The sequence below is a fragment of the Ovis aries genome, chromosome 17 (assembly GCF_016772045.2).
Source record: "Ovis aries strain OAR_USU_Benz2616 breed Rambouillet chromosome 17, ARS-UI_Ramb_v3.0, whole genome shotgun sequence".
In the NCBI taxonomy this organism is placed as follows: Eukaryota; Metazoa; Chordata; class Mammalia; order Artiodactyla; family Bovidae; genus Ovis; species Ovis aries.
The window spans coordinates 42,297,684-42,321,746 of record NC_056070.1 but is presented as its reverse complement, the minus strand read 5'-3'; the positions used below and the strand labels follow the sequence as shown (position 1 = coordinate 42,321,746).

The following is a 24,063-nucleotide window of genomic DNA, read 5'->3' as shown; positions in this document are numbered from 1 at the left end:
TTTCTGAATGTTGAGCTTTAAGCCAACTTTTTCACTCTCCTCTTTCACTTTCATCAAGAGGCTTTTTAGCTCCTCTTCACTTTCTGCCATAAGAGTGGTGTCATCTGCATATCTGAGGTGATTGATATTTCTCCCGGCAATCTTGATTCCAGCTTGTGTTTCTTCCAGTCCAGCGTTTCTCATGATGTATTCTGCGTAGAAGTTAAATAAGCAGGGTGACAATATATAGCCTTGACGTACTCCTTTTCCTATTTGGAACCAGTCTGTTGTTCCATGCCCAGTTCTAACTGTTGCTTCCTGACCTGCATACAGATTTCTCAAGAGGCAGGTTACATGGTCTGGTATTCTCATCTCTTTCAGAATTGTCCACAGTTTATTGTGATCCACACAGTCAAAGGCTTTGGCATAGTCAATAAAGCAGAAATAGATGTTTTTCTGGAACTCTCTTGCTTTGTCCATGATCCAGCGGATCAATTACTAGTAATGAAATTAAATCTGTAATCAAAGAAATTCCAAACAAACAAAAAATATGGCTTCACAGGGGAATTCTACCAAACATTTAAAGATGAGTTAAAACCTATCTTTCTCAAAATATTCCAAAAAACTAAAGAGGAAGGAACTCTTCCAAACATATACACAGAGACCGGTATTACCCTGAAACTCAAACCAGGAAAATATACTACAAAAAATAAAATTACAGACAATGTCCCTAATATACATAGATGAAAAATCTTCAACAAAATGCTATTAAACAAAATTCAACCATATACTGAAAGGATGATACATCATGATCAATTAGAATTTATTCCAGGGATGCAAGAATGGATCAATATTCACAAATCAATCAATGAAATAACACCACATTAACATAACAAATAATACAAACCACATGTTTATCTCCATAGATGCAGAAAAGCACTGGATAAAATTTGAAAATCCATTCATGATAAAAAGTCTCAATAAAGTTGGTACAAAGGTAACATATCCAAAAATTGAAACAATTAATCACAAACTCACATTTAATGTACTCAATAATGAAAAGATGGAAGCTTTTCATCTAAGATCAGGAAGAAGACAAAGATGTCCACTTTTACCACTTCCATTTAACAAAGTATTGGAAGCCCTAGTCACAGCAATCAGAGAAGAAAAAGAAATGAAAAGCATTGACTGTTAAAAGGAAGGAAAAACAACTTACTATTTGCAGATAATATGGTACTATATATGGAAAACCCAAAAGACTCCATTGCAAAACACTTAGAACTAAGAAATGAATTGAGTAAAGTTGCAGTGGATAAAATCAGTATTCAGAAATCTAATGTATTTCTGTACAGTAATAATGAAATAGCAGAAAGAGAAATCAAGAAAACAACTTCATTTGCAGTCATTCAAAAAGAATAAAATATGTAGGAATACCTCTTTTTACTTCCCAGCTGGCAATAGTGGTAAAGAGTCTGTCTGCCAACGCAGGAAACAAAAAGATGTGGGCTCGATCACTGCATTGGAAAGACCCCTTGGAGGAGGGCATGGCAACCCACTACATTATTCTTGCCTGGAGAAACTCATCTACTATTATGGACAAGAATTCCTTAGAAGACATGGAGTAGCTCTCATAGTCAAAAAGTGTCCAAAATACAGAAATTAAGGCGCAGTCTCAAAAATGACAGAATGATCTCAGTTTTCTTCCAAGGCAAACCATTCAACATCACAGTAATCCAAGTCTATGCCTCAACCACTAATGTTGAAGAAGCTGAAGGCAAATGGTTCTATGAACACCTACAAGACCCTTTAGAACTAACACCAAAAACAGATGTCCTTTTCATCATAGGGGACTGGAATGGAAAAGTAGGAAGTCAAGACATACTGGAGTAACAGGAAAGTTTGGTCTTGGAGTACAAAATGAAGCAGGGCAAAGGCTAACAGAGTTTTGCCAAGAGAACGCACTGGTATAGAGAACATCCTTTTCCAACCACACAAGAGCCAACTCTACACATTCACATCACCAGATGGCCAATAAGGAAATCAGATTAATTATATTCTTTGCAGCCAAAGATGGAGAGCTCTGTACAGTCAGCAAAAACAAGACGGGGAGCTAACTGTGGCTCAGATCATGATCTCCTTATTGTAAATTTCAGACTTAAATTGATAAAGTAGGGAAAACCACTAGGCCTTTCAGATATAGCCTAAATAAAATCCTTTATGATTACACAGTGGAAGTGACAAATACATTCAAGGGATTAGATTTGACAGACAGAGTGCTTGAAGAACTGTGAACAGAGGTTTGTAACATTATACAGGAGGCGGTGACCAAAACCATCCTAAAGAAAAAGAAATGTAACAAGGAAAAATAGTTGTCTGAGGAAGCCCTACAAATAGCTGAGAAAAGCAGAGAGGTGAAAGGTGAAGGAGAAAGGGAGAGATATACTCAGCTGAATACATATACTCGAGTTTCAAAGAATAGCAAGGAGAGATAATAAAGCCTTCTTAAGTCAACAATGCACAGAAAGACTAGAGATCTCGTCAAGAAAATTAGAGATACCAATGGAACATTTCATGCAAAGATGGGCACAATAAAGGACAGAAATAGCAGAACCTAACAGAAACATAAGAGATTAAGAAGCAGTGGAAATAAAATGCAGCAGAAGAACTGTACAAAATAAGTCTTTATGACCCAGATAACCATGATGGCATGGTCACTCACCTAGAGCCAGACATCCTGGAGTGTGAAGTCAAGTGGGCCTTAGGAAGCATCACTACAAACAAAGGTAGTGGAGGTGATGGAATTCCAGCTGAGTTATTTCATATCCTAAAAGATGATGTTGTGAAAGTGCTACACTCAATATGGCAGCAAATTTGGAAAACTCAGCAGTGGACACAGGACTGGGAAAGGTTAGTTTTCATTCTAGTCTCAAAGAAGGGCAATGTCAAAGAATGTTCAAACTATAGTACATTTCACACATTATCAAGGTAATGCTCAAAATCCTTTATGCTAGGCTTCCAGAGTACATGAATCAAGAGCTTCCAGATATACAAGCTAGACTTAGAAAAGACAGAGGAATCAGAGATCAAATTGCCAACATCTGGCAGATTATAGAAAAAGCAAGAGAATTCCAGGAAAAACATCTACTTCTGCTTTACTGACTACTCTAAAGCCTTAGACTGTGTGGATCACAACAAACTGTGGAAAATTCTTAAAGAGATGGGAATACCAGACCACTTTACCTGTCTCCTGTGAAACTTGTATGTAGGACAAGAAGCAACAGTTAGAACCTTACATGGAACAACTGACTGGTTCAAAATTTGGAAAGGGGTAGGGCAAGACTGTATATTGTCATGCTGCTTGTACAACTTATATGCAGAGTCCATGATGTGAAATACCAGGCTGGATGAATTAGAAGCAGTAATCAAGATTGCCAGGAAAAATATCAATGATTTCAGATAAGCAGATGAGACCACTCTAATGGCAGAAAGTAAAGAAGAACTAAAGTGCTTCTTGATGAAGGTGAAAGAGGAGAGTGAAAAAAAAAAACTGGCTTAAAGCTCAACATTCAAAAAACAAAGATCATAGCATCCAGTTCCATCACTTCATGGCAAATGGAAGGGGAACAATTAGAAGCAGTGACACATTTTATTTTCTTGGGCTCCAAAATCACTGCAGATGGTGACTGTAGCCATGAAATTAAAAGACAATTGCTCCTTGAAAAGAAAGCTAGACAAACCTAGACAGTGTATTACAAAGCAGAGGTACCTCTTTGACGACAAAGGTCCATATACAAAGCTATAGTTTTTCTGGTAGTCATGTATGGATTTGAGATTTGGACCATAAAGAAGGCTGAGCACTGAAGAATTGATGCTTTTGAACTGTGGTGCTGGAGAAGACTATTGAGAGTCCCTTGGACAGCAAGGAGATCAAGGATTCAATCCTAAAAGATACCAGTCCTGAAAATTCATTGGAAGGACTGATGCTGAAGCTGAAGCTCCAATATTTTGGCCACCTGATGTGAAGAGCCAACTCTTGGAAAAGACTCTGATACTGGGAAAGTTTGAGGGCAGGAGGAGAAGCGGGTGACAGAGGATGAGATGGTTATATAGCATCACTGACTCAATGGACATGAATTTGAGCAAATTCTGGGAGATAGTGAAGGACATGGAGGCCTGGCATGCTGCAGTCCATGGTGTTGCAAAGAGTTAGACATGACTTAGTGACTGAACAACAACAGCAACAAACATATATTGTCTACCCATAGCAATCTACAGGTTCAATGGCATTCCTTTCAAAGTACCCAAGAAATTTTCTTATAACCCTAATAACAGTTTCAGTGTTTGTATGAAATCATAAAAGATCCCAAATAGCCAAATCAATCTTGTGAAAGAAGAACAAAGTTGGCGGTAGCACACTTCCATGCTTCAAATAATATTATAAAGCTATAGTAATCAAAACAGTATGGTACTGGAAGGAAAACAGACACATAGACCAATAGAGTAGAACAGAGAACACGGAAATAAACCCACACATGTATGAGTGAATTAATCTATGACAAAGGAGACAAGAATACACAATAGGGAACAGACAGTCCTTTGATAAGTCGTGTTGGGAAAACTGGACAACTATACGTAAAGGAATGAAAATAGAACGTTTTCTCATACTACATACAAAAATAAACTGAAAATGGATTAAAGATGTAAATTTAAGACCTGAAACTATACAATTCTGAGAAGAAAAGGAAACACAGGCAGTATGCTCTTAGCAATATTTTTTGGATCTATCTCCTGTAGCAAAGGTAACAAAAGCAAAAGTAAGTAAATAAGACCTAGTCAAACTAAAAAGCTTTTGCAAAACACAGGAAACCATCAACAAAACAAAAAGGCAGTCTATTGAATGGAAGAAAATATTTGCAAATGGTATGTCCAGTAAGGAATTAACCTCTAAAACACAGAAAGAACTTCCACAACTCAATATCAAGAAACAAGCAACCCAGTCAAAAAATGAGCACAAGACTCAAGAATGCATTTTCTAAGGAAGACATACCAATGGCCATCAGACTCAGGGAAAAATGCTCAACATCACTAATCATCAGGGAAATGCAAAACAAAACCACAATTAGCTGTCACCTCACACCTGTCAGAACGGCAGTTATCAAAACACACAAGAACTAAGAAGTTGGTGAGGACGTGTAGGAAGGGGATCCTTTGTGTACTGTTGGTGGGGATGTAAATTGGTACAGCCACTATGGAGGGTGCATAAAAATTAAAAAAAAAATAGAACTGATGATACCATATGACCCAGAAATTTCACTTTTGAGTATCTATCTGAAGAAAATTCATAAAAATACATGCACGTCAATGTTCATAGTAGCATTATTTACAATAGCCAAGATATGAATCAACTTATGTCCAAGATTGTATGGTTTTATTAATTCTGATCAATTTCAGCATGCTTAAAAAGGTCAGGCTTAGAGAAATATTTTAAGACTGGAGAGGAAGTTAGATGCCAGGAGACCATAAAAATGATAGTCGCAGAAACTGTTGTCTGCTTAGGTCTCAGAAGGTCATTTGTTGTTTGCTTGTTTTTTGTTGCTAGTGGTAAAAAAAAAAATAGACCCTAAAGGATTCCAGCTCCTTGAAAGGTTTCTCCTTTCGAAGTAACCCAGCTGTCCTCCTCCTCCGCGCCCTGTCCCCCACCCACCGCCCCGATCTCCTTTAGCCCCTGGTGAGGACTGCATTCCTCCCCTCAGAGGCCGGAAGGGGACACGCGCGCAGCCGGGACACCTCTGCAGTCCCGCCCGGCCCACCTCTCGCCACGCTCGGGCTGTGCCGCGGGCCCCGCAGCGCCCAGACCGCACCGGCGCGGACACCACGGCGCAGGCTCCTCGGCCGGAGCAGGCGCGTCAGCCCACCGCGGGAACGCGGGGACGGGGACGCGGGGACGGGGACGCGGCCGCTCCCCCCGCGGCCCCCCTCCCGCACCGGCGCGTCCGGCGGAGCGCGCGTCCTCCCGGGGCTGCGGGAGGGGCGCCTCAGGTAAGTCGGCTCCGGGAGAAGGGGCGGCGCGGGGGTCCAGGGATGCGCACCTCTGCGCCAAGGCCTGGCGGGGGCACCGGGCACTGCGGCGGCGGCGCGAGGAGGAGGGAGAAGAGGAGGAGGCGAGAGCATCCCTGGTGGTGGCGGCGAGCGCATCCCCGCGGGTCAGCGGTGTGGGTGTGCTCGGCTGGAGGGATGCTGGCAGCGGAGGATCAGAGGCGCAGTTGGCGTCCTTTGGTCTGGAGGGGTCCCTCAGTTCCTGTAGCCAGCCCCTTCGGAAGGTGGGGGGTGCATAGAGAGAGACAGGGTGGAATTTCTCCACCCTCAGACCTCCAGGGCCTCTGGGCTCCTGGGCTCCTGGGGCTGAGTGGGCAAAGATGTGGGCACAGTACCTGCGGCCTTGGGCAAAGGTGTCTGCACCAGATGTCCCCCTAGGCTGGGGCGTGGGGAGAGGGGTAGGAAGTCTAGTGTTGCGAGTTGACTGAGGGCAGCTGGGGGCCTGATAAGTCCCCTCTGTCGTGTCTTCAGGAGAAAGACCAGGGAGGAAGCCCTCACTGCTTGCTTAGGGACTGTGAAGAATAAATGTGGGAAAATAAGAGATCCTAGGAAGAAGATAGGCGGAAAACATGCCACAGGAGAAGCAAAAATATGGAGTTGGGAATCAAGTTAATGTTGGGGAACAGGCCGGTCTCTTACTCGGCAGGAAACAAGGAAGGAGAAACAGTTTATGGTTTGGGAATGAAGGATGCGGAAGAGATTTAAATATTCCAGTGTTTAGAAGATGCTTTAAGTTTTCATTGTTGTTGTTGCATCAGATAGGCAAGAATGTAATTCTCTTGGAGCATGAAAAATGTTATTAAAATATGGCTAAGAAGATTATTTGGGGGAATCTGACTATAGTTGCTAATTTATTTCTTGCAGTGTTGCCTAGAATTTCTAGAGTCAGAAATCATCTATTGAATAAGAAATGTTAGTACCGTCTGAGTAGAACAGGAGAGCGCTAACTTAAAATATTATGCACCTTCCTTTTTTTGGGTAAAAGGTAACTTGCAAATTTAATGTATGTAAAAAAACCCCATGAATTTAGAGGGTGAAACTTTGATACTATCTTTTTCTTTTATTTCTGTCAGTCCTTTAATAATTAGAATTAACTTTTTCCTTGAGGATAATTTATATTGTTTTTGGAAAAATATACAAAAATCAAAGAACAGAAGAAATTTAAAAAATAAAACATAAATTTAAATGTACAAGCACAATCTTAACACCTTGTAAACATCTTTCCAGTTATCTTTCTAAGCATGTATTGATACAGTCTGTAATTCAGTATCAATTTATAATTTTGTGAAACTATATAGTAGAAAATTTTACATACTTACTTTTTATTCCTCATGGTCTTGTTTTCTATGAAGCAATTTTTAAACTAACTTTTACTGTGAAACCATCACAGAGCGTCACAAAATATAAAGTAACATGCAGTTATTACAGAGATACAATTTACAGAGTTTTTCTTTCAAAGAAGAGAAAGAAGAATAGAAAATTTTACTGAGTATAATGTATTTAGTAAGCTTAAAATATGACAAAGCCTTCATGTTTGTGCATGTATGGAAGACAGATGTTTGCCAGGAGCAGTGAGAATGTGATGTACAAGCGCCCTGTCCATGGTAGAAACATTCATAATCCTTAAAGAGTCATGTAATTGTCATTTGTCTCATGAATGTAAATATCTTCTTGTTCTTTCTTGTAGATCCGTCTTCTGAAATTTAAATTTTCAAGATGAAGTTTTTATTGGCAGTGGCCTTTTTTATTTTAATTTCCTTGTGTATTGAAGAAGCCTACTCAAAAGAAAAGTCTTCAAAGAAAGGGAAGGGGAAAAAGAAGCAGTACCTATGTCCATCGTATGTCCTTCATGTCTTATATTCTTATACAGAGAGATGTTATTGCATTTTTATCAAAGTAAAGCGGTTTACTGAAACACGTCATCAGGACTATTCCAATCAGAATATGTACCCATTTGTTTCATAGGTAGAAAGTGACAGAGTGAAGAAGGCTTTAGTGTGTGAAAGCTAGTTCTCAGCTTTCAGATGAAACTAGTAGAGTTTTATCAAGTTTGTTCATGCCCTGGACTTATATAATTTTACACATCTTTTATAAAAGTAGGAAAAAAGTTATTTTTTTCTTACCATGAATTCTTTGGATACTGAGATTATGTGTTTTGAGCAAGTACCAGTTCAAAAAGTTGACTTTTTAAAAACCACTCCTAAAAATGAATATTCATTAAAAAAATCAGATACCTGGAACTATAATTTTAAGGTCTATTTAATTCATATTAATGCATGGCAAGAGAAAATTCACATGGTAGATCAGTTTTCCATTTCAGTGTATTTTTTTTTTTTGGTAAAAGATTTATATTAGGAAAGTAGGATATTTCTCAGAAAATGTCATTAATTTTGAAGTTACTTGTAAAAAAAATCTAAGTCCAATTCCCACTCCCTCCCCACTCAGAAAAAAACCAGCAAGGTTTTGTGGTTTGGACTCCATTTTGTAAAATAAAGAGTTAATATTATTGGTGAATAATAGTATATATATAAATAACCGTCACAAAATATGTGCTTTTAGGTAGTAATGTTACAATGTATGCAGTTATCTGGAATAAAAATTAATTTGCTGATACTGATTATTTTTACATTAAGATTTCTTAAGTGCCATATTGATCTAGGGTAACGTTATTCCAGCATCATCATTATTTAAATATAGACTGTATAGTTTCATAGATGTTCCATAAAAATTTTTAAGGTACATTTTAGGAAGTGTATTTTTTAAAGAAAATATATTGGAGTTTGTATTCAGGGTGGATGTTTGTATGAATATGTGAGACAGAAGTTCTGGGGCTGGTATGGTGACTCACATAAAGCCTTATTGTGCATAAATCTCTCTGTTAAGCAGTACCTCCTGGTTTACAACTATAACAATTCTGCTTATTCCAGTTTACACAGTCTGATGTCAGGCCAGGTTCTGGGTGTGACAGGATGGCCCCAACTGCCTGGCTGAGTGTGACCTCCTGCCTCTGTCACTCAGCTTCACTGATACAGTTTTTGTGCAACAGCTGGGAGATGAGCATTTTAGGGAACTGGACATGATCAGGCCTTACTCTTCCCAAGCAAAAGGACACATTGTCTTGTTTTGGATCTTCTTTATATTAACCTTTTATTTGATAAATCATAGCATATTGACATGAACTGTTGCATTTGTCTTATAGTCCTGGTGATTCGGTTTATGCAGTCAAGTCATCTGTGATCACTGAGGAAGCTGATAGGAATCCTGTCTCCCTGCCCTTCTCCCACCCAGTCCCCCATCAAATGTCATGAACCAGAGTTTTGAATGTGGCAACTGCAAGCCTTATAACTATCACGTATCTCATAAGAGTCTTTTAGAGGGCATCCTGATAGCATAGCTGGTAAAGAATCTGCTTGCAGGAGACCCTGTTCGATTCCTGGCTTGGGAAGATCCCCTGGAGAAGGGAATGGCTACCCACTCCAGTATTCTGTTCTGGAGAATTCCATGGACAGAAGAGCCTGGTAGGCTGCAGTCCATGGGGTCGCAAAGAGTTGGACACAACTGAATGACTTTCACACTTACCCTTTCCCACAATTATTCTATTGCCTAGGGCTTCCCTGTTGGCTCAAATGGTACAGAATTTGCCTGCAGTTCAGGAGACCCAGGTTGGATCCCTGGGTTGGGAAGATCTCTTGGAAAAGGGAATGGCTACCCACTCCAGTATTCTTCCTAGAGAATTCCATGGACAGGGCAGCCTGGTGGGCTACAGTCCCTGGGGTTGCAAAGAGTTGGACAAGACAGAATGACTGAACATACACATATGAACTGACTTGTATATACTTAGGTTGTCTACCATTAAGACAGATTTTTAAAGTTAAATCTGATAAAGAGTGAAACTCCGAAGGTTCTCTTTGGCACATGTTGGTGATCTCTAAGTGGAAGGCCCAATATATACCTGGTAAGCCCATATCACAGTATTTTAGATATGTTGAGAAATCTATCTCAACCACAGTAGTGAAATTTTGATTATATTACTTACTTTTGTGTAATAATAATGAGACTAAATAAAACTTATAACAGCGGCCATAGCAATGCTACCCCAAATCCGACTTATTAAAAAGTAGATGTACCTTGGAGAGTTAGACTAGTATAATTTTTCTTTGAGCATTTTATAAGGAATTTTGATTTTAAGTGATCACTAAACCTCTGAAGGGAGGCAATGGCACCCCACTCCAGTACTCTTGCCTGGAAAATCCCATGGATGGGGAAGCCTGGTAGGCCACAGTCCATGAGGTTGCTAAGAGTCAGACACGACTGAGCAACTTCACTTTGACTTTTCACTTTCATGCATTGGAGAAGGAAATGGCAACCCACTCCAGTCTCCTTGCCTGGAGAATCCCAAGGACGAGGGAGCCTGGTGGGCTGCCGTCTATGGCATTGCACAGAGTCGTACACAACTGAATTGACTTAGCAGCAGCAGCAGCAAACCTCTGAAGACTAAGGTTTTTTTCTTTGAACATCCAGATTTGGAATCTCAGTTATAACAATGGGCTGAGAAAGAATATGCAAGTTATTTGTATCTCATATGGTTCACTTTGCCCATCTTGTGTAAGTTGATTAAAAATTAATCATCTTGATTAAGAGGAGTATTTGAGATCACAAAACCAAGAAGTCTGGTGGACTACTGTATACTCTTCAATATGGTGAAATTTGCCCAGTGATATTTTCATTTATTTAAACTATTTTTGGAATAGAGTTGAATAATGGAGTTGGATGGATATACACAGTTAATGTGTTGTGTTCATGTTGCAAACATGAGCAAAAACTTCCCATTTTACTCTTTTAACTTTTCCTTCCAAAGATGAGAAATAAGGGGGAAAATGTTTTTAAATGTAGAAAAAATAAAGAATTTAGGACCCTTCATATTCTAGGTCAGCGTGAAGCTTGAATCTTATGATAAACTTTTCCTGGCTTTTTATTATTTTTTTAACCTACATTGTTTTGAGAATCTTGACACTCACAAATTTATGCCATTATTCATTTTTTATGGTCTGTAATGAAAGCAGCAGTACCAGGTTGACAAACTACCTGATAAATTTGAGTTAAAAATTTTTAGAAATTTAGTTTCTATTAATAAATATAAAATAAACTTAAAGTTAGAAAATATATTTTAGATTAAGTCCTTGGACACTGTTTAGCTTTCTCTTTTACAGGTTGAATTTTACAGTGATCTTAATCTTTTGGTCTTATTTCCTATATATTCTGCTTTAGTGGTTGTGTCCAAATCACTGACTGTAACTCCATCCATTCACTATTAACTCCTCAGGCTCTGGTTTTAGCTCAGACCTCTCTTAGCTCAAGCCATACTCATACATCCAACTTTTCTATTAGTACCTAGTTATCCTGTCTTGATCTTAAAACTCAATTTAAAGTGATAAAAACCAAGTATTGAAACCCTCCCCATCCTTTCCCAAAGTGGTGTTTCCATTTGCATTCTTTTCCATCCAAGCTCAGATCCTGAGGATTACCTGGGACCCTCTCTCTACCTTAGCTTCTCAAATCCAGTCAGTCATCACACAGACTCCAAGGTCAGAGTCTGCACAATGTTAGGAGTTTGTCAGTCACTGCCATCCCTATCATGACCCTGCTTTCTCTCCACCTGTCACCTGTTTTGCCTGTATTAGTTCCTTGTATTAGTCTCTTTTCACTTTATTTGTCTCCTTGCTTCTTGTCCTTCATCAATTCCTACCCCGCATCAACCCTAGCGTGTATTTTCTTCAATCTACTCAAGTCATTCCAATGCTTAGAGCCCTTTTAGGGATCCCATGGCCTTCTAGAAAAGGTTCTCATTTCTTGGCACAGAATTCCTGCTGAACTGGCCTCTGACTCCCCCAGCTCTATCTCTCCATCCAACCCACACCCTTACTCAGGTGTCATATACACTTGATGTTTCAGACCTCTGAAATGTTCTTCCATTTTACCAAAATGCCAGAGGTTTCCTTCTTTCATTAACTTCTGACTCAGGGCTCTTATTCAAGTCCACAGCTGCAAATACTACATTTTCACTGTTGACTTCTATATGTCCAGCCCAGATTTGTCTCGAGAGCACCACACCCACACAACCAACATTTAAATCTGACTGTTCTATAAGGACCTCAAACTCAATTCAACACAAACCTTTCTGTTTGCTCTGGGAGACCTTTCCTAAGCCTAACAATCTGATTTCTATAATCACACTGTGATCCTTTGTGGTTCCCTAATTGCCTGTCCCGTTTATAAGGCTATCCGATGATATCACCTGTAATTGTCTGCTTTCCCACTAGACTGTAAGCTCCTTGAGGGCAGCATCTTACTGCCTTAGTCACCAGAGATCAACATATTGCCAGGTACTGAATGTACATGGAACAAACATTTGTTTAAAAAATGAATACAAACATCAGATCTTTGAATGACTTGTCATTGTATCTAGATTTTGTTACAGTGCTGGAAAATAATGTATAGATCTCTGTGGAATTTATTTAGACGTACAGTCTGAGTACTGGGAAAATTAGTTAACAGCTAGGTAGCTAGTACAGCATTTCAACCTGCATGATGTTTCCTGATGAAAGTTTGGCCTTATTATGTTAAACATCTTTACCAATGGCTAAAATAAGACTGTACAAGGGAAACACTCAAATGAAATAGATGGTGGATATGTGAGATAGAATTAAGATCTAATATGGTCTTGAATGTGCTTCCCTGGTGGCTCGGGTTAGAGCATCTGCCTGCAATGCGGGAGACCTGGGTTCGATCCCTGGGTCAGGAAAATCCCCTGGAGAAGGAAATGGCAACCCACTCCAGTATCCTTGCCTGGAGAATCCCATGGATGGAGGAGCCTGGTGGGCTACAGTCCACAGGGTCGCAAAAGAGTCAGACAAGACTGAGCAACTTAACTTTCACTTTCACTTTTCATGGTCTTGAATGGCCAAAGTGAGGGGCTGAATCTAACAAAATTGAAGTATAAACTGCACTTTGTTTCAGAAAACATGTGTCCAAGTATATAGAATGGGGAAAGCATAGATTGGCAGAGAGCAAATGGAAAAAATGTTAGATGCTATTAATAGTGTTTTAAAAAAAAAAGAAAGTGAAAGTGGCCCTGTTGTGTCTGACTGTTTACGACCCCATGGACTGCAAGGCTCCTCTCTGTGTAATTCTAAGGCCAAAATACTGGAGTGGATGGCTGTTCCCTTCTCCAGGGGATCTTCCTGACTCTGGAATTGAACCAGGATCTCCTGCATTGCAGGCAAATTGTTTCCCTCCTGAGCTACCAGGGAAGCCCTATTTATAATATATTAATATTGTAACCAGTATATTAACAGGTAACCATGATACAGATGAAGCATTATGTAACATAATATAGTATAATAGAGAATAGTATATTAGAATATACATGATACAGATGAGTAACTATATACTTTCTTTCTATATCTTTCTCAGCTGTATATAACTATATTTAGTTACTTAAGAAAGAAATTAGTGTTAATATTGTACTAATTCTGTGTTAAGCATATTACTTCACTTAAAAGAATTCAGTTATTTAGAGCAGGTTTTACAGAGCTTTCTGTACTGTGATAGTTAGTACTTTCAGGGGAGAGAAATAAGAATAGTTGAGGTAATTACCATAATGTCATATTTGGAAGAGCTAAAAGAACTGAGGTATTTGACAGTTGTCTTCAATTTTTTGAAAAATTGTGATTTAGATGAGAAAGTCTTTGCTGCTTGAACACCAATAGTTAAAACAAGGACTAATGAGTAGAAGACACGAGGAGGGATATTTTTGGCTCCAAATTAGGAAGAATTTTCTGATAGCAGTCTGCCAGATATAATTGCCTAGGCAGGGAGATAGTGGAGTTCCCAGTGGCTCCAAGCACTCAGACATGGGGGATAATCGCTTGGCGGCATATTTTATAGAAAGTTTGGGTGTTGAATAGGTGGTTAGGCCAGATGGCAATATTTATGGACATTTCAGTTTGTGAGATTTTAAAGATTCTTTGATTCTAATATATTTTATGTGATGATAGCCTTATGACTATCCAATAGTAGAATGATACAGAATCATCTTTTAAAAATTTTATCTCCATCCAGACTTAAATAGATCAGCTGCTATTTTTGGTGCATTGTCTTAGAAAGCTCTACCATATAAAATAAATATATCTTGGTCTAATAATAAGAATTTAACAACTTTCAGTGATAGCATTTCTTCTTGAAATTTCATGAGTAATCAGATATTTTTTAGTATCTTTTAAAACCACACAATCTTTTTTTCTGGAATAAGCGTGTTAAGCTACTATTAATTTCAAGAAATAGTCATTGACAGATGACAAATATAAATTATCTAATGAATGCCTGCCATAATTGATATGCAGGAGGCATAGATTTGTATTTATATCTCTATTGTATATGAAACCAGAACTTTCTAAAATATACTTACAGAGTTCTTGATTGAATAAGCAAAAGCAAAACAAAATAGAACTATCACAACCAAAACCAAAACATAATTTATCATGTTTATTTGTGCTCATGGCAGACATAATAACACTTTTTAATACTGAATTTGGCCAGATCATAACCTTTTGGTACATATTACCTTTTTTTGCATCACTGAGTTAGGGAAACTTCTACTGTTAATGAAGGACTGTTTGAATTTCACCTGCTCACTCACTGATAGGTGTAACTAATATGCTTGCAAGCTACGTTTGAAATCTCCTTTCTCGGGCTTCCCTGATAGCTCAGTTGATAAAAAATCTGCCTGCAATGCAGGAGACCCCGGTTTGATTCCTGGGTCTGGAAGATCTGCTGGAGAAGGGATAGGCTACCCACTCCAGTTTTGTTGGGTTTCCCTGTGTCTCAGCTGGTAAAAAAGAATCTGCCTGCAGTGCAGGAGACCTGGATTCAATCCCTGAGTTGGAAAGATCCTCTGGAGAAGGGAAAGGCTACTCACTCCAGTATTCTGACCTGGAGAATTCCATGGACTGTATGGTCTATGGGACCGCAAAGAGTCAGACATGACTGAGAGACTTTCACTTCTCCCATTTTGGGCCCATATTTCTATCTTAGGTGTGAAGAAGCTATATAAGAAGCCCTTACTTGATACTTGATGAGGCAATGGCACCCCACTCCAGTACTCTTGCCTGGAAAATCCCATGGACGGAGGAGCCTGGTAGGCTGTAGTCCATGGCGTCCCTAAGAGTTGGACATGACTGAGCGACTTCACTTTCACTTTTCACTTTCATGCATTGGAAGAGAAAATGGAAACCCACTCCAGTGTTCTTGCCTGGAGAATCCCAGGGATGGTGGAGCCTGATGGGCTGCCATCTATGGGGTCGCACAGAGTCGGACACTACTGAAGCGACTTAGCAGCAGCAGCAGCTGTTATTTCTGAGTGTGTGGTCATGTTTGCATGTATTTATCTTCTTAATGATCTTTCTGTCAAACTGTTGGTGCACGCATGCTCAGTCATCTCCTACTCTTTGCAAATCTATGGACTGTAGCCCACGAGGCTTCTCTGTCCCTGGGATTCTCCAGGCAAGAATACTGGAGTGTATTACCATTTCCTCCTCCAGGGGATCTTCTTGACCTAGGGATTCTATCTCCTATGTCTCCTGCATTAGCAGGCGGATTATTTACCACTGAGCCACCTGGGAAGCCCTCTTACTGTTGCCACTCTAGCTTTAAAATCATGGCATAAAGATTTGTGGTTCTCTCTGTGTGTAATGGGAAACAATATGACTTATTTTTACCAGTTTGTTCACAGTCTGAGAAAGTTGTGTGTGTATAAATGTGTTCGAGAATTTTTTGTCTCCTTGAGAGAGCTGTCGTACCATTTAATGACAGCATCTGTATAAAACAGTTCTGTGTAGTAAGGACGGTTGGATTACTGTGAATGATTAAAGCCATCATGTGTTTTCTAAATAATGTTAGCCATTTTCTTCCTATTCTGATTTTTTTGCCTACTATGAAGTAGGACTTCCCTGGTGGCTCAGACGGTAAAGTGTCTGTCTACAATGCAGGAGACCTGGGTTCAATCCCTGGGTTGGGAAGATCCACAGGAGAAGGAAATGGCAATCCACTCCAGGACTATTGCCTGGAAAATCCCATGGACAGAGGAGCCTCTTAGGCTACAGTCCTTGGGGTCGCAAAGAGTCGGACATGACTGAGCGACTTCACTTTCGCTTTTTATGCATTAATAGTAATTAATTCTATTAATATAATGGGTTGATTTTTCAACTACCTAATGGGAATGTTCAAGATAAATACATTGGCAAGAAAAATGGAATGCTGGAGAGCCTGTACAATGGATGCAATTGAAAATTGCCTATATTATTATCACTATAACAAAGTAGAGCAAATTTTTCATCGATGGGCAGTTATGTATTTTCTTACTAGCCATTGAACAGTTCTAATTTAATGACATGCTATTATTTTGCAGTCAGTTGAATTAATGATCTTCCTTTTACAAATAATTCCCTAGGTTTTAAAATAAGCTTCTTCGTTATTTCAGTTATTTGGGCATGAAGCTTAAATGCAACCTGTTTTCTCTTAAAGTGATCTCCTATATCTGTCCTACTCATTGCATCTGTGCTTACCATCATGTTCAACATATCTGCTACAATAGCTTCATACTTATTTACTGTATGTTTTGTCTGCTCATTATTATTCGCCTTATATATTTTTTCCATTTTCCTCTTGTTAATCTTATGTTCAAGACCCACAATGTTGTCTTATATTCTTTGATGGATCCAGGGCAGACTCTTCATTATGACTTTGAAAGGCCTCTCTGATTTACATGCAGAACTTTGCATAAAACTACTTTCTTATCTCAGAAAGGCCAGTCTGTCATTATGCCAGTCTGCCACTTATGCTTAGACAGGCGTTTGGTGAGGATGACAGTTCAGTTCAGTTCAGTCACTCAGTCGTGTCGGATTCTTTGCGACCCCATGCATTACAGCACGCCAGGCCTCCCTGTCCATCACCAACTCCCGGAGTTCACTCAAACTCACGTCCATCGAGTCCATGATGCCATCCAGCCATCTCATCCTCTGTCGTCCCCTTCTCCTCCTGCCTCCAATCCCTCCCAGCATCAGAGTCTTTTCCAATGAGTCAACTCTTCACATGAGGTGGCCAGAGTTCTGGAGTTTCAGCTTTAGCATCATTCCTTCCAAAGAAATCCCAGGACTGATCTCCTTCAGAATGGACTGGTTGGATCCCCTTGTAGTCCAAGGGATGACAACTTCCTGCTTGATCTATGTGGTCCTTCCAGGCACATCTCAGCTATTACCTTGCTTTATGAAATTAAAAAAAATATATATTTTATATTGGAATATAGTTGATTAACAATGTTGTGTTAGTTTCAGGTGTACAGCAAAATGACTTAGACATATGTATGTGTATGTATTTTATATATATATATGTATATAATATATTCCTTTTCAAATTATTTTCCCATTTAGATTACTACTGAATATTGACTATAGTTCTCTGTGCTATACATGAGGTCCTTGTTTATTTTATATATAATAGTATTTGTCAATATCAAACTCCCAATTTATCTCTCCTCCTACCTTTCCCCTGGGTAACCATGCTTGTTTCCTATGTCTATGAGTGAGTTTCTGTTTTGTAAATAAGTTCATCATATTACCTTGCCTAATGAAACTTGTAAAATGATTAGAAATTTCCATTGAGAAAAATATTAATACAAATTAATAGCATGCTGAAGTTGTTAATAAATTGAATTCTTAGACCTTGATGGAAATACAGTGTTTAGATAGAAAAGAATGTTAATTTCCTGGCAAGTATATCATAACTGGAACCTTGTGTGGAATTATGGCTGCTGTTGTTTATGAGGGTTGGATTTACATGAGAATTTCTTCCAAGAACCATGATCAGGGTTTGCTGGAACATGAAAGTCTGTGGTTTGATCGAGTGTACTCTGAGTTGTTTTCTTTAAGAATAGGTGAGGAGTTTGTATTTAGACCTCAAGTTACAGAACCAAGATCAGAGAGAGAAACATAGAAGAAGACATTTCAGTTTTATAGTTTAGGATATAACTATCCAAAGAAAAAATGAATTTCCTTGGGCGGTTCTTTGCCACCAGAGTGATCAACATGCTTGACTAGGGACAACACCCAGACCAAGCGTCACTGGGAAGCTTGATTAGACTTTATGATTAAAACTAAAATTAACTTCTTCTTGACCTCTTAAAATCCTTTTTGTTTATCTTGTATGTTTTGACACTTGATTAGATTTAATATTATTACTCTTTATATGATAGCTTTTATTTTCTGATTGAAACGTTTATATTAACTCTAGCTAAATTACAAATACTTGAGATGAGATGTGCACTCTCTCCAATTTCATTATAGTATATACACTTTAACTTAGTAAGCATAAATGAAGCTCTTATGCAAAGAATTTTGATGTAGGCAGAATATATGTATATTTAAATATATATATACTTTATGAAAGTGTATGTGTATATATGAATAGAGTTTATATAGTTTCTTATCTAGAATATAGATATGAAATTATGTGTATAATTTCATAAATTACATAGTTTCATATTCTGCCTACTTCAGAGTTCTTTGTATTTGAGCTCTGTTTGTATTAATACTTAATCAAATGGAATCAGACAGGTGACGGAGTATATAGAAAAATCATAAGTTAATCATAAATTAATTCAGCGGCTCCCTGGGGCCCTATTTAGAGATCAGCTTGGAACATGTGCCATTTAAATTCCCTCTGTATTTCTGTTTAATCTTGATGGAATAAACACTGTAATTGGAGAGAAGGAGCACTGCTGTATCTCAGAACTGTTGCTGATGGGCTTTATAATTTTCAGTAAGTCATTTAATTTATCTTGGTATCAATTTTCTCATTGCATGGTGAAAAATTTTATCTCAGTAGTCTCCTCATTTCATTTATTTATTCCAGTTCTATCTATTATGATACAATCCTGTTTTATTTATGATTGTTTTGGTACCTTAATATTCAGGGCTATTTTTTTTGTCACAATCTTTTTGTTTTCTGATTTAGAACCAATCAAGCCTAAAAAATGGAAAGAGAATATACAAAATTCTATTTCTTAAGCAAGTTAATTACTAAGGGATATGATTGCAGATTTGACTTAGCAAAATATAGGTATGTAACTGTCCTTCCAAATCAAAGAATGGCATGTGTCCAAGGTGAATAATCAGTGTTCTTAGCTCTATAACTCTTTTTAAAATTTTTTTAATTTTACTTTATTTTACTTTACAATACTGTATTGGTTTTGCCATACATCAACATGAATCTGCCACGGGTGTACACGTGTTCTCAATCCTGAACCCCCTCCCACCTCCCTCCCCATACCATCTCTCTGGGTCATCCCAGTGCACCAGCCCCAAGCATCCTGTATCCTGTATCGAACCTAGACTGGCGATTCGTTTCTTATATGATATTATACATGTTTCAATGCCATTCTCCGGAATCATCCCACCCTCTCCCTCTCCCACAGAGTCCAAAAGACTGTTCTATACATCTGTGTCTCTTTGGCTGTCTCACATACAGGGTTATCATGACGATCTTTCTAAATTCCATATATATGTGTTAATATACTGTATTGGTGTTTTTCTTTCTGGCTTACTTCACTCTGTATAATCGGCCCCAGTTTCATCCACCTCATTAGAACTGATTTAAATGTATTCTTTTTAATGGCTGAGTAATACCAATTAGCTCTATAGTTCTTTACAAGTTATAATTATCAAAATGTGGAATTTGACTCACAAACTTACGCCTCGTGTTTGCTTTTTGTTTCTTTTGGGGTTGAATGCTTTCTGTAATGCAGTACAGGAAGCAGTAGCTTTGCAGAAGTTTCCTGTATTCTCCCTACGCTACTGCCTGAGAAAGGCACATCACTGCTGTCCTCCTGAGAACAGAGAACTCTTCATAAATGAGTTCTTCTGGCCCCAACATTTTTATGGAAATTTACATGTAGAATTCATAAAGCAAATTATTCAAATTTATGTACATATAAATAGTTCCTCTGAGAAATGATATAAATAGGAAATTACATTTCTCAGAGCTCTGATTGGAATAATAGCAAAACACTGATTAAATCACTAATAGACTCTGTTAAAGAATGTGAAATATCTGACCTGTATGAGTCCTCCTGTGAGAAGACAGTGGTAGAAATTCATGATGATTCAGGATTCAGGGAAGTTTAGGACTCTGAGCCTGAGAGTAACCAAATAGAATAGGCCCACCTTTAGTGAGTGGATTTGCAGCCTTCTGTGCATCACTGTTCAGCTCTAAGTTACACCATGAACATTGCGGCTGAGACACCCTCAAGGTCTTATTGCAACATTCTTTGATATCTCCTAGAAGTTCCAAATTTATTTGATTAGAATGTCTATAATATTTTTATTTCATTTTCCAAATGTTGCTCGGAATCTCCGTTGGTTTGTTTTGTGTGTTGATCTCGCCTTTTCTGGGTCTTCATTGCTAGGCCTCCACATTTACTTGGCTCTTAGTGGCTCCATTGTTCTCTTTTCCTAACAGCGGTTTCAGTCCTTGATCAACACCCCTTTCAGTCCTTGCCTACAGTGTGAACTTCAGCTTTAAAGGAAACGAAAAAATAGAAGCCACTGGGCAGTTGCTCCCCGAACCCCTCCTTCTTCCCTCAAAAGCTGCCCATGGCATCATCCTTTCTCTTCTTGCCTCCTGACCTAGAGGAAGGGTCTTGGATCCCACCCCCACGCCTCTGAGACTTCCCCATCACTGCACTCAGCTCTACTGTGTGTCATCATCTTCTCTTCTTTGGCTCTTTTTCCCACAGGCTTAAAAATATGCTGAAGTTTCACCTACCTGAAAAAGTGTGTAATTTTTTTTTAACTTTTAATTTTTGTTTGGGTATAGCCAATTAACAACATCATGATATTTTCAGGTGAAAAGCAAAGGGACTTAATCATACATATACATGTGTCCATTCTCCCCCTAAACTCCCCTCCCGTCCAGGCTACCAAATAACACTGAGCAGAGTTCCTTGTGCTATACAGTAGATCCTTATTCACTATCCATTTAAAATATTAAAAGTGAGTAGTTTTTATATTCCTGTTTCATCAACTTTGTTTCTTGCCCTATGTTCATTGTCACGCTTCTTAAACTGACAGCCCACAGCAGCCTCTACTTTCTCAGCTCTGTTGTTCAGTTGCCCAGTCATATCCAACTCTTTGCAACCTCATGGATGGAAGCACGCCAGGCCTCTCTGGCCTCACCGTCTCCCAGAGTTTGCCCAAGTTCATGTCCATTGCATCGGTGATGCCGCCCAGCCATCTAATGCTCTGATGCCCTCTTCTCCTTCTGCTCTCAATCTTTCCCAGTGTTAGGGACTTTTCCAATCAGTCAGCTCTTTGCATTTGGTGATCAAAATACTGGAACTTCAGCTTTAGCATCAGTCCTTCCAATGAGTATCCAGTTAACCCTGAAGATTAACTGGTGTGATCTCCTTGCTGTCCAGGGGACTCATGACTCTTCTCCAGCACCACTTTGGCATTCTGCCTTCTTTATGATTCAGCTCTCACAGCCGTATGTGACCACTGGGGAGACTATAGCCTTGACTTGGTTCATTGTTGGCAGAGTAAAGTCTCTGCTTTTCAACACACTGTCTAGGTTTGTCATAGCTTTCCTGCCAAGAAGCAATCTTCTTCTGATTTCATGGCTGCAGTCACCATCTGCAATAATTTTAGAACCAAGAAGAGGAAATCTATCACTGCATCCACCTTTTCTCCTTCTATTTGCCATGAAGTAATGGGGCCGGTGCCATAATCTTAGCTTTTTTACCATTTAGTCTTAAGCTAGCTCTTTCACTCTCCTCCTTCATCTTCATCACAAGGCCCTTTTGTTCCTCTTCACCTTCTGGCATTAAAGTGGTATCATCTGCATATCTTGATCTCTTCAGCATCTACTAGGTCTTTACCATTTATTTCCTTTATTGTGCCCATCTTTGGGCAAAATGTTCCCTTGATATTTCCAATTTTCCTGAAGAGATCTCTAGTATTTCCCCTTCTGTTGTTTTCTTCTAATTTTATACACTGTTCATTGAAGAAGGCCTTCTTGTCTCTCCATGCTGTTCTTTAGAAATCTGCATTTAGTTGGACATACCTTTCCCTTTCTCACTTGCTTTTCACTTTTCTTCTTTCTTTAGCTATTTGTAAGGCCTCCTCAGATAACCACTTTGCCTTCTTCCTTTTCTTTTTCTCTGGGATGGTTTTGTTTACTACTTCCTGTACAGTATTACGGAGCTCCATTCATAGTTCTTCAGGCACACTTTTCCAAGTTCTAATCCCTTGAATCTATTCGTTACCTCCGCTGCATATTTATAGGGGATTTAACTTAAGTCATATCTGGCTGGCATAGTGATTTTCCCTGCTTTCTTTAGTTTAAGCCTGAATTTTGCTATGAGAAGCTGATGATCTGAGCCACAGTCAGCTCCAGGTCTTGTTTTTGCTAATTGTATACAGCTTTTCCATTTTTGGCTACAAAGAATGTAATCAATTTGATTTTGGTATTAACCATTTGGTGATGTCCACATGTAAAGTTGTCTCTTGTGTTGTTGAAAAAAGGTATTTGCTATGACCAATGGCTTCTCTTGGCAGAATTCAGTTAGCCTCTGCCCTGATTTATTTTGTTCTCTAAGGCCAAACTTGTCTGTTACTCCAGGTATCTCTTGAGTTCGTACTTTTGCGCTCCAATCTCCAGTGATGAATAGAATATCTTTTTTTTTTTTTTTTAAATTTGGTGTTAGTTCTAGGAGGTCTTCTAGGTCTTCGTAGAACGAATGAATTTCAGCTTCTTTGGCATCAGTGATAGGGACATAGACTTGGCTTACTGTGATGTTGAATGGCTCGCCTTGGAAATGAACTGAGATCGTTCTGTTATTTTTCAGGCTGCACACAAGTACTGTATTTTATACTCTTTTGTTGATTATGAGGGCTACTCCATTTCTTTTATGGGATTCTCGCCCACTATATATTCTATATATATACTACTATACTATATGCTATTTCCCTGATGGCTCAGGATAAAGCGTCTGCCTGGAATACAGGAGACTCGGGTTTGATCACTGGGTTGGGAAGATCCCTGGAGAAGGAAATGGCAACCCACTCCAGTACTCTTGCCTGGAGAATCCCATGGACAGAGGAGCCTGGAGGGCTACAATCCACAGGGTCGCAAAGAGTTGGACACGACTGAGTGACTTGACTTCACTTCATACTATATACTATACTATATAGTATACTATATAGAATATATGCTACTATATTCTATATAGTAGATATAATGGTCATCTGAAATAAATTCATCCAATCCCATCCATTTTAGTTCACTGACTCCCAAGATTTTGATGTTTATTCTTACCGTCTCCTGTTTGACCACATCCAATTTACCTTGATTCAGTAACCTGACATTCCAAGTTCATATGCAATACTGTTCTTTACAGCATCAGATTTGACTTTCATCACCAGAAATCCTCAAGTGAGCATCGTTTCCGCTTTGGCCCAGCCACTTCATTCTTTCTGGGGCTATTAGTAGTTCTCCTCCATTCTTCCCCAGTAGCATATTGGACACCTTCCAACCTGGGAAGTTGCCATATCTTTCATTGTCATATCTTTGTCCTTTCATACAGTTATGAGGTTCTCATGGTGAGTATCCTGGGGTGGTTTGCCGTTCCCTCCTTCAGTGGATCACGTTTTGTCAGAACTCTCCACTGTGACCCATCCATCTTGGCATGCCTCATAGCTTCATCAAATTACACAAGCCCTTAGCCACAACAAAGCAGTGATCCGTGAAGGGGGATCACTGAGATCATTCTCAGTTCTAATTCACTATTTTTTCCTTGAATTCCTTTGAATTACAAAAGCCGGACATTACTGTTATAACAAAGGAAGCAATGCAACCTCATTAATTCTCCCATTCACG

At 39.0% G+C, this 24,063-nt stretch overlaps 1 protein-coding gene across 1 annotated transcript in view; it reads left to right on the top strand.

Moving 5' to 3' along the window:
- The first annotated feature begins 5,960 nt into the window (after positions 1-5,960).
- GLRB (glycine receptor beta) overlaps positions 5,961-24,063 on the top strand; it is a 94,834-nt gene continuing 76,731 nt past the window's right edge. Inside the window, exons 1-2 of the mRNA XM_027956337.3 lie at positions 5,961-6,018; positions 7,763-7,913. Coding sequence (XP_027812138.1) covers positions 7,792-7,913 — 122 coding nt within the window. The 5' untranslated portion in view covers positions 5,961-6,018; positions 7,763-7,791. The remainder of the gene's footprint in view (positions 6,019-7,762; positions 7,914-24,063) is intronic.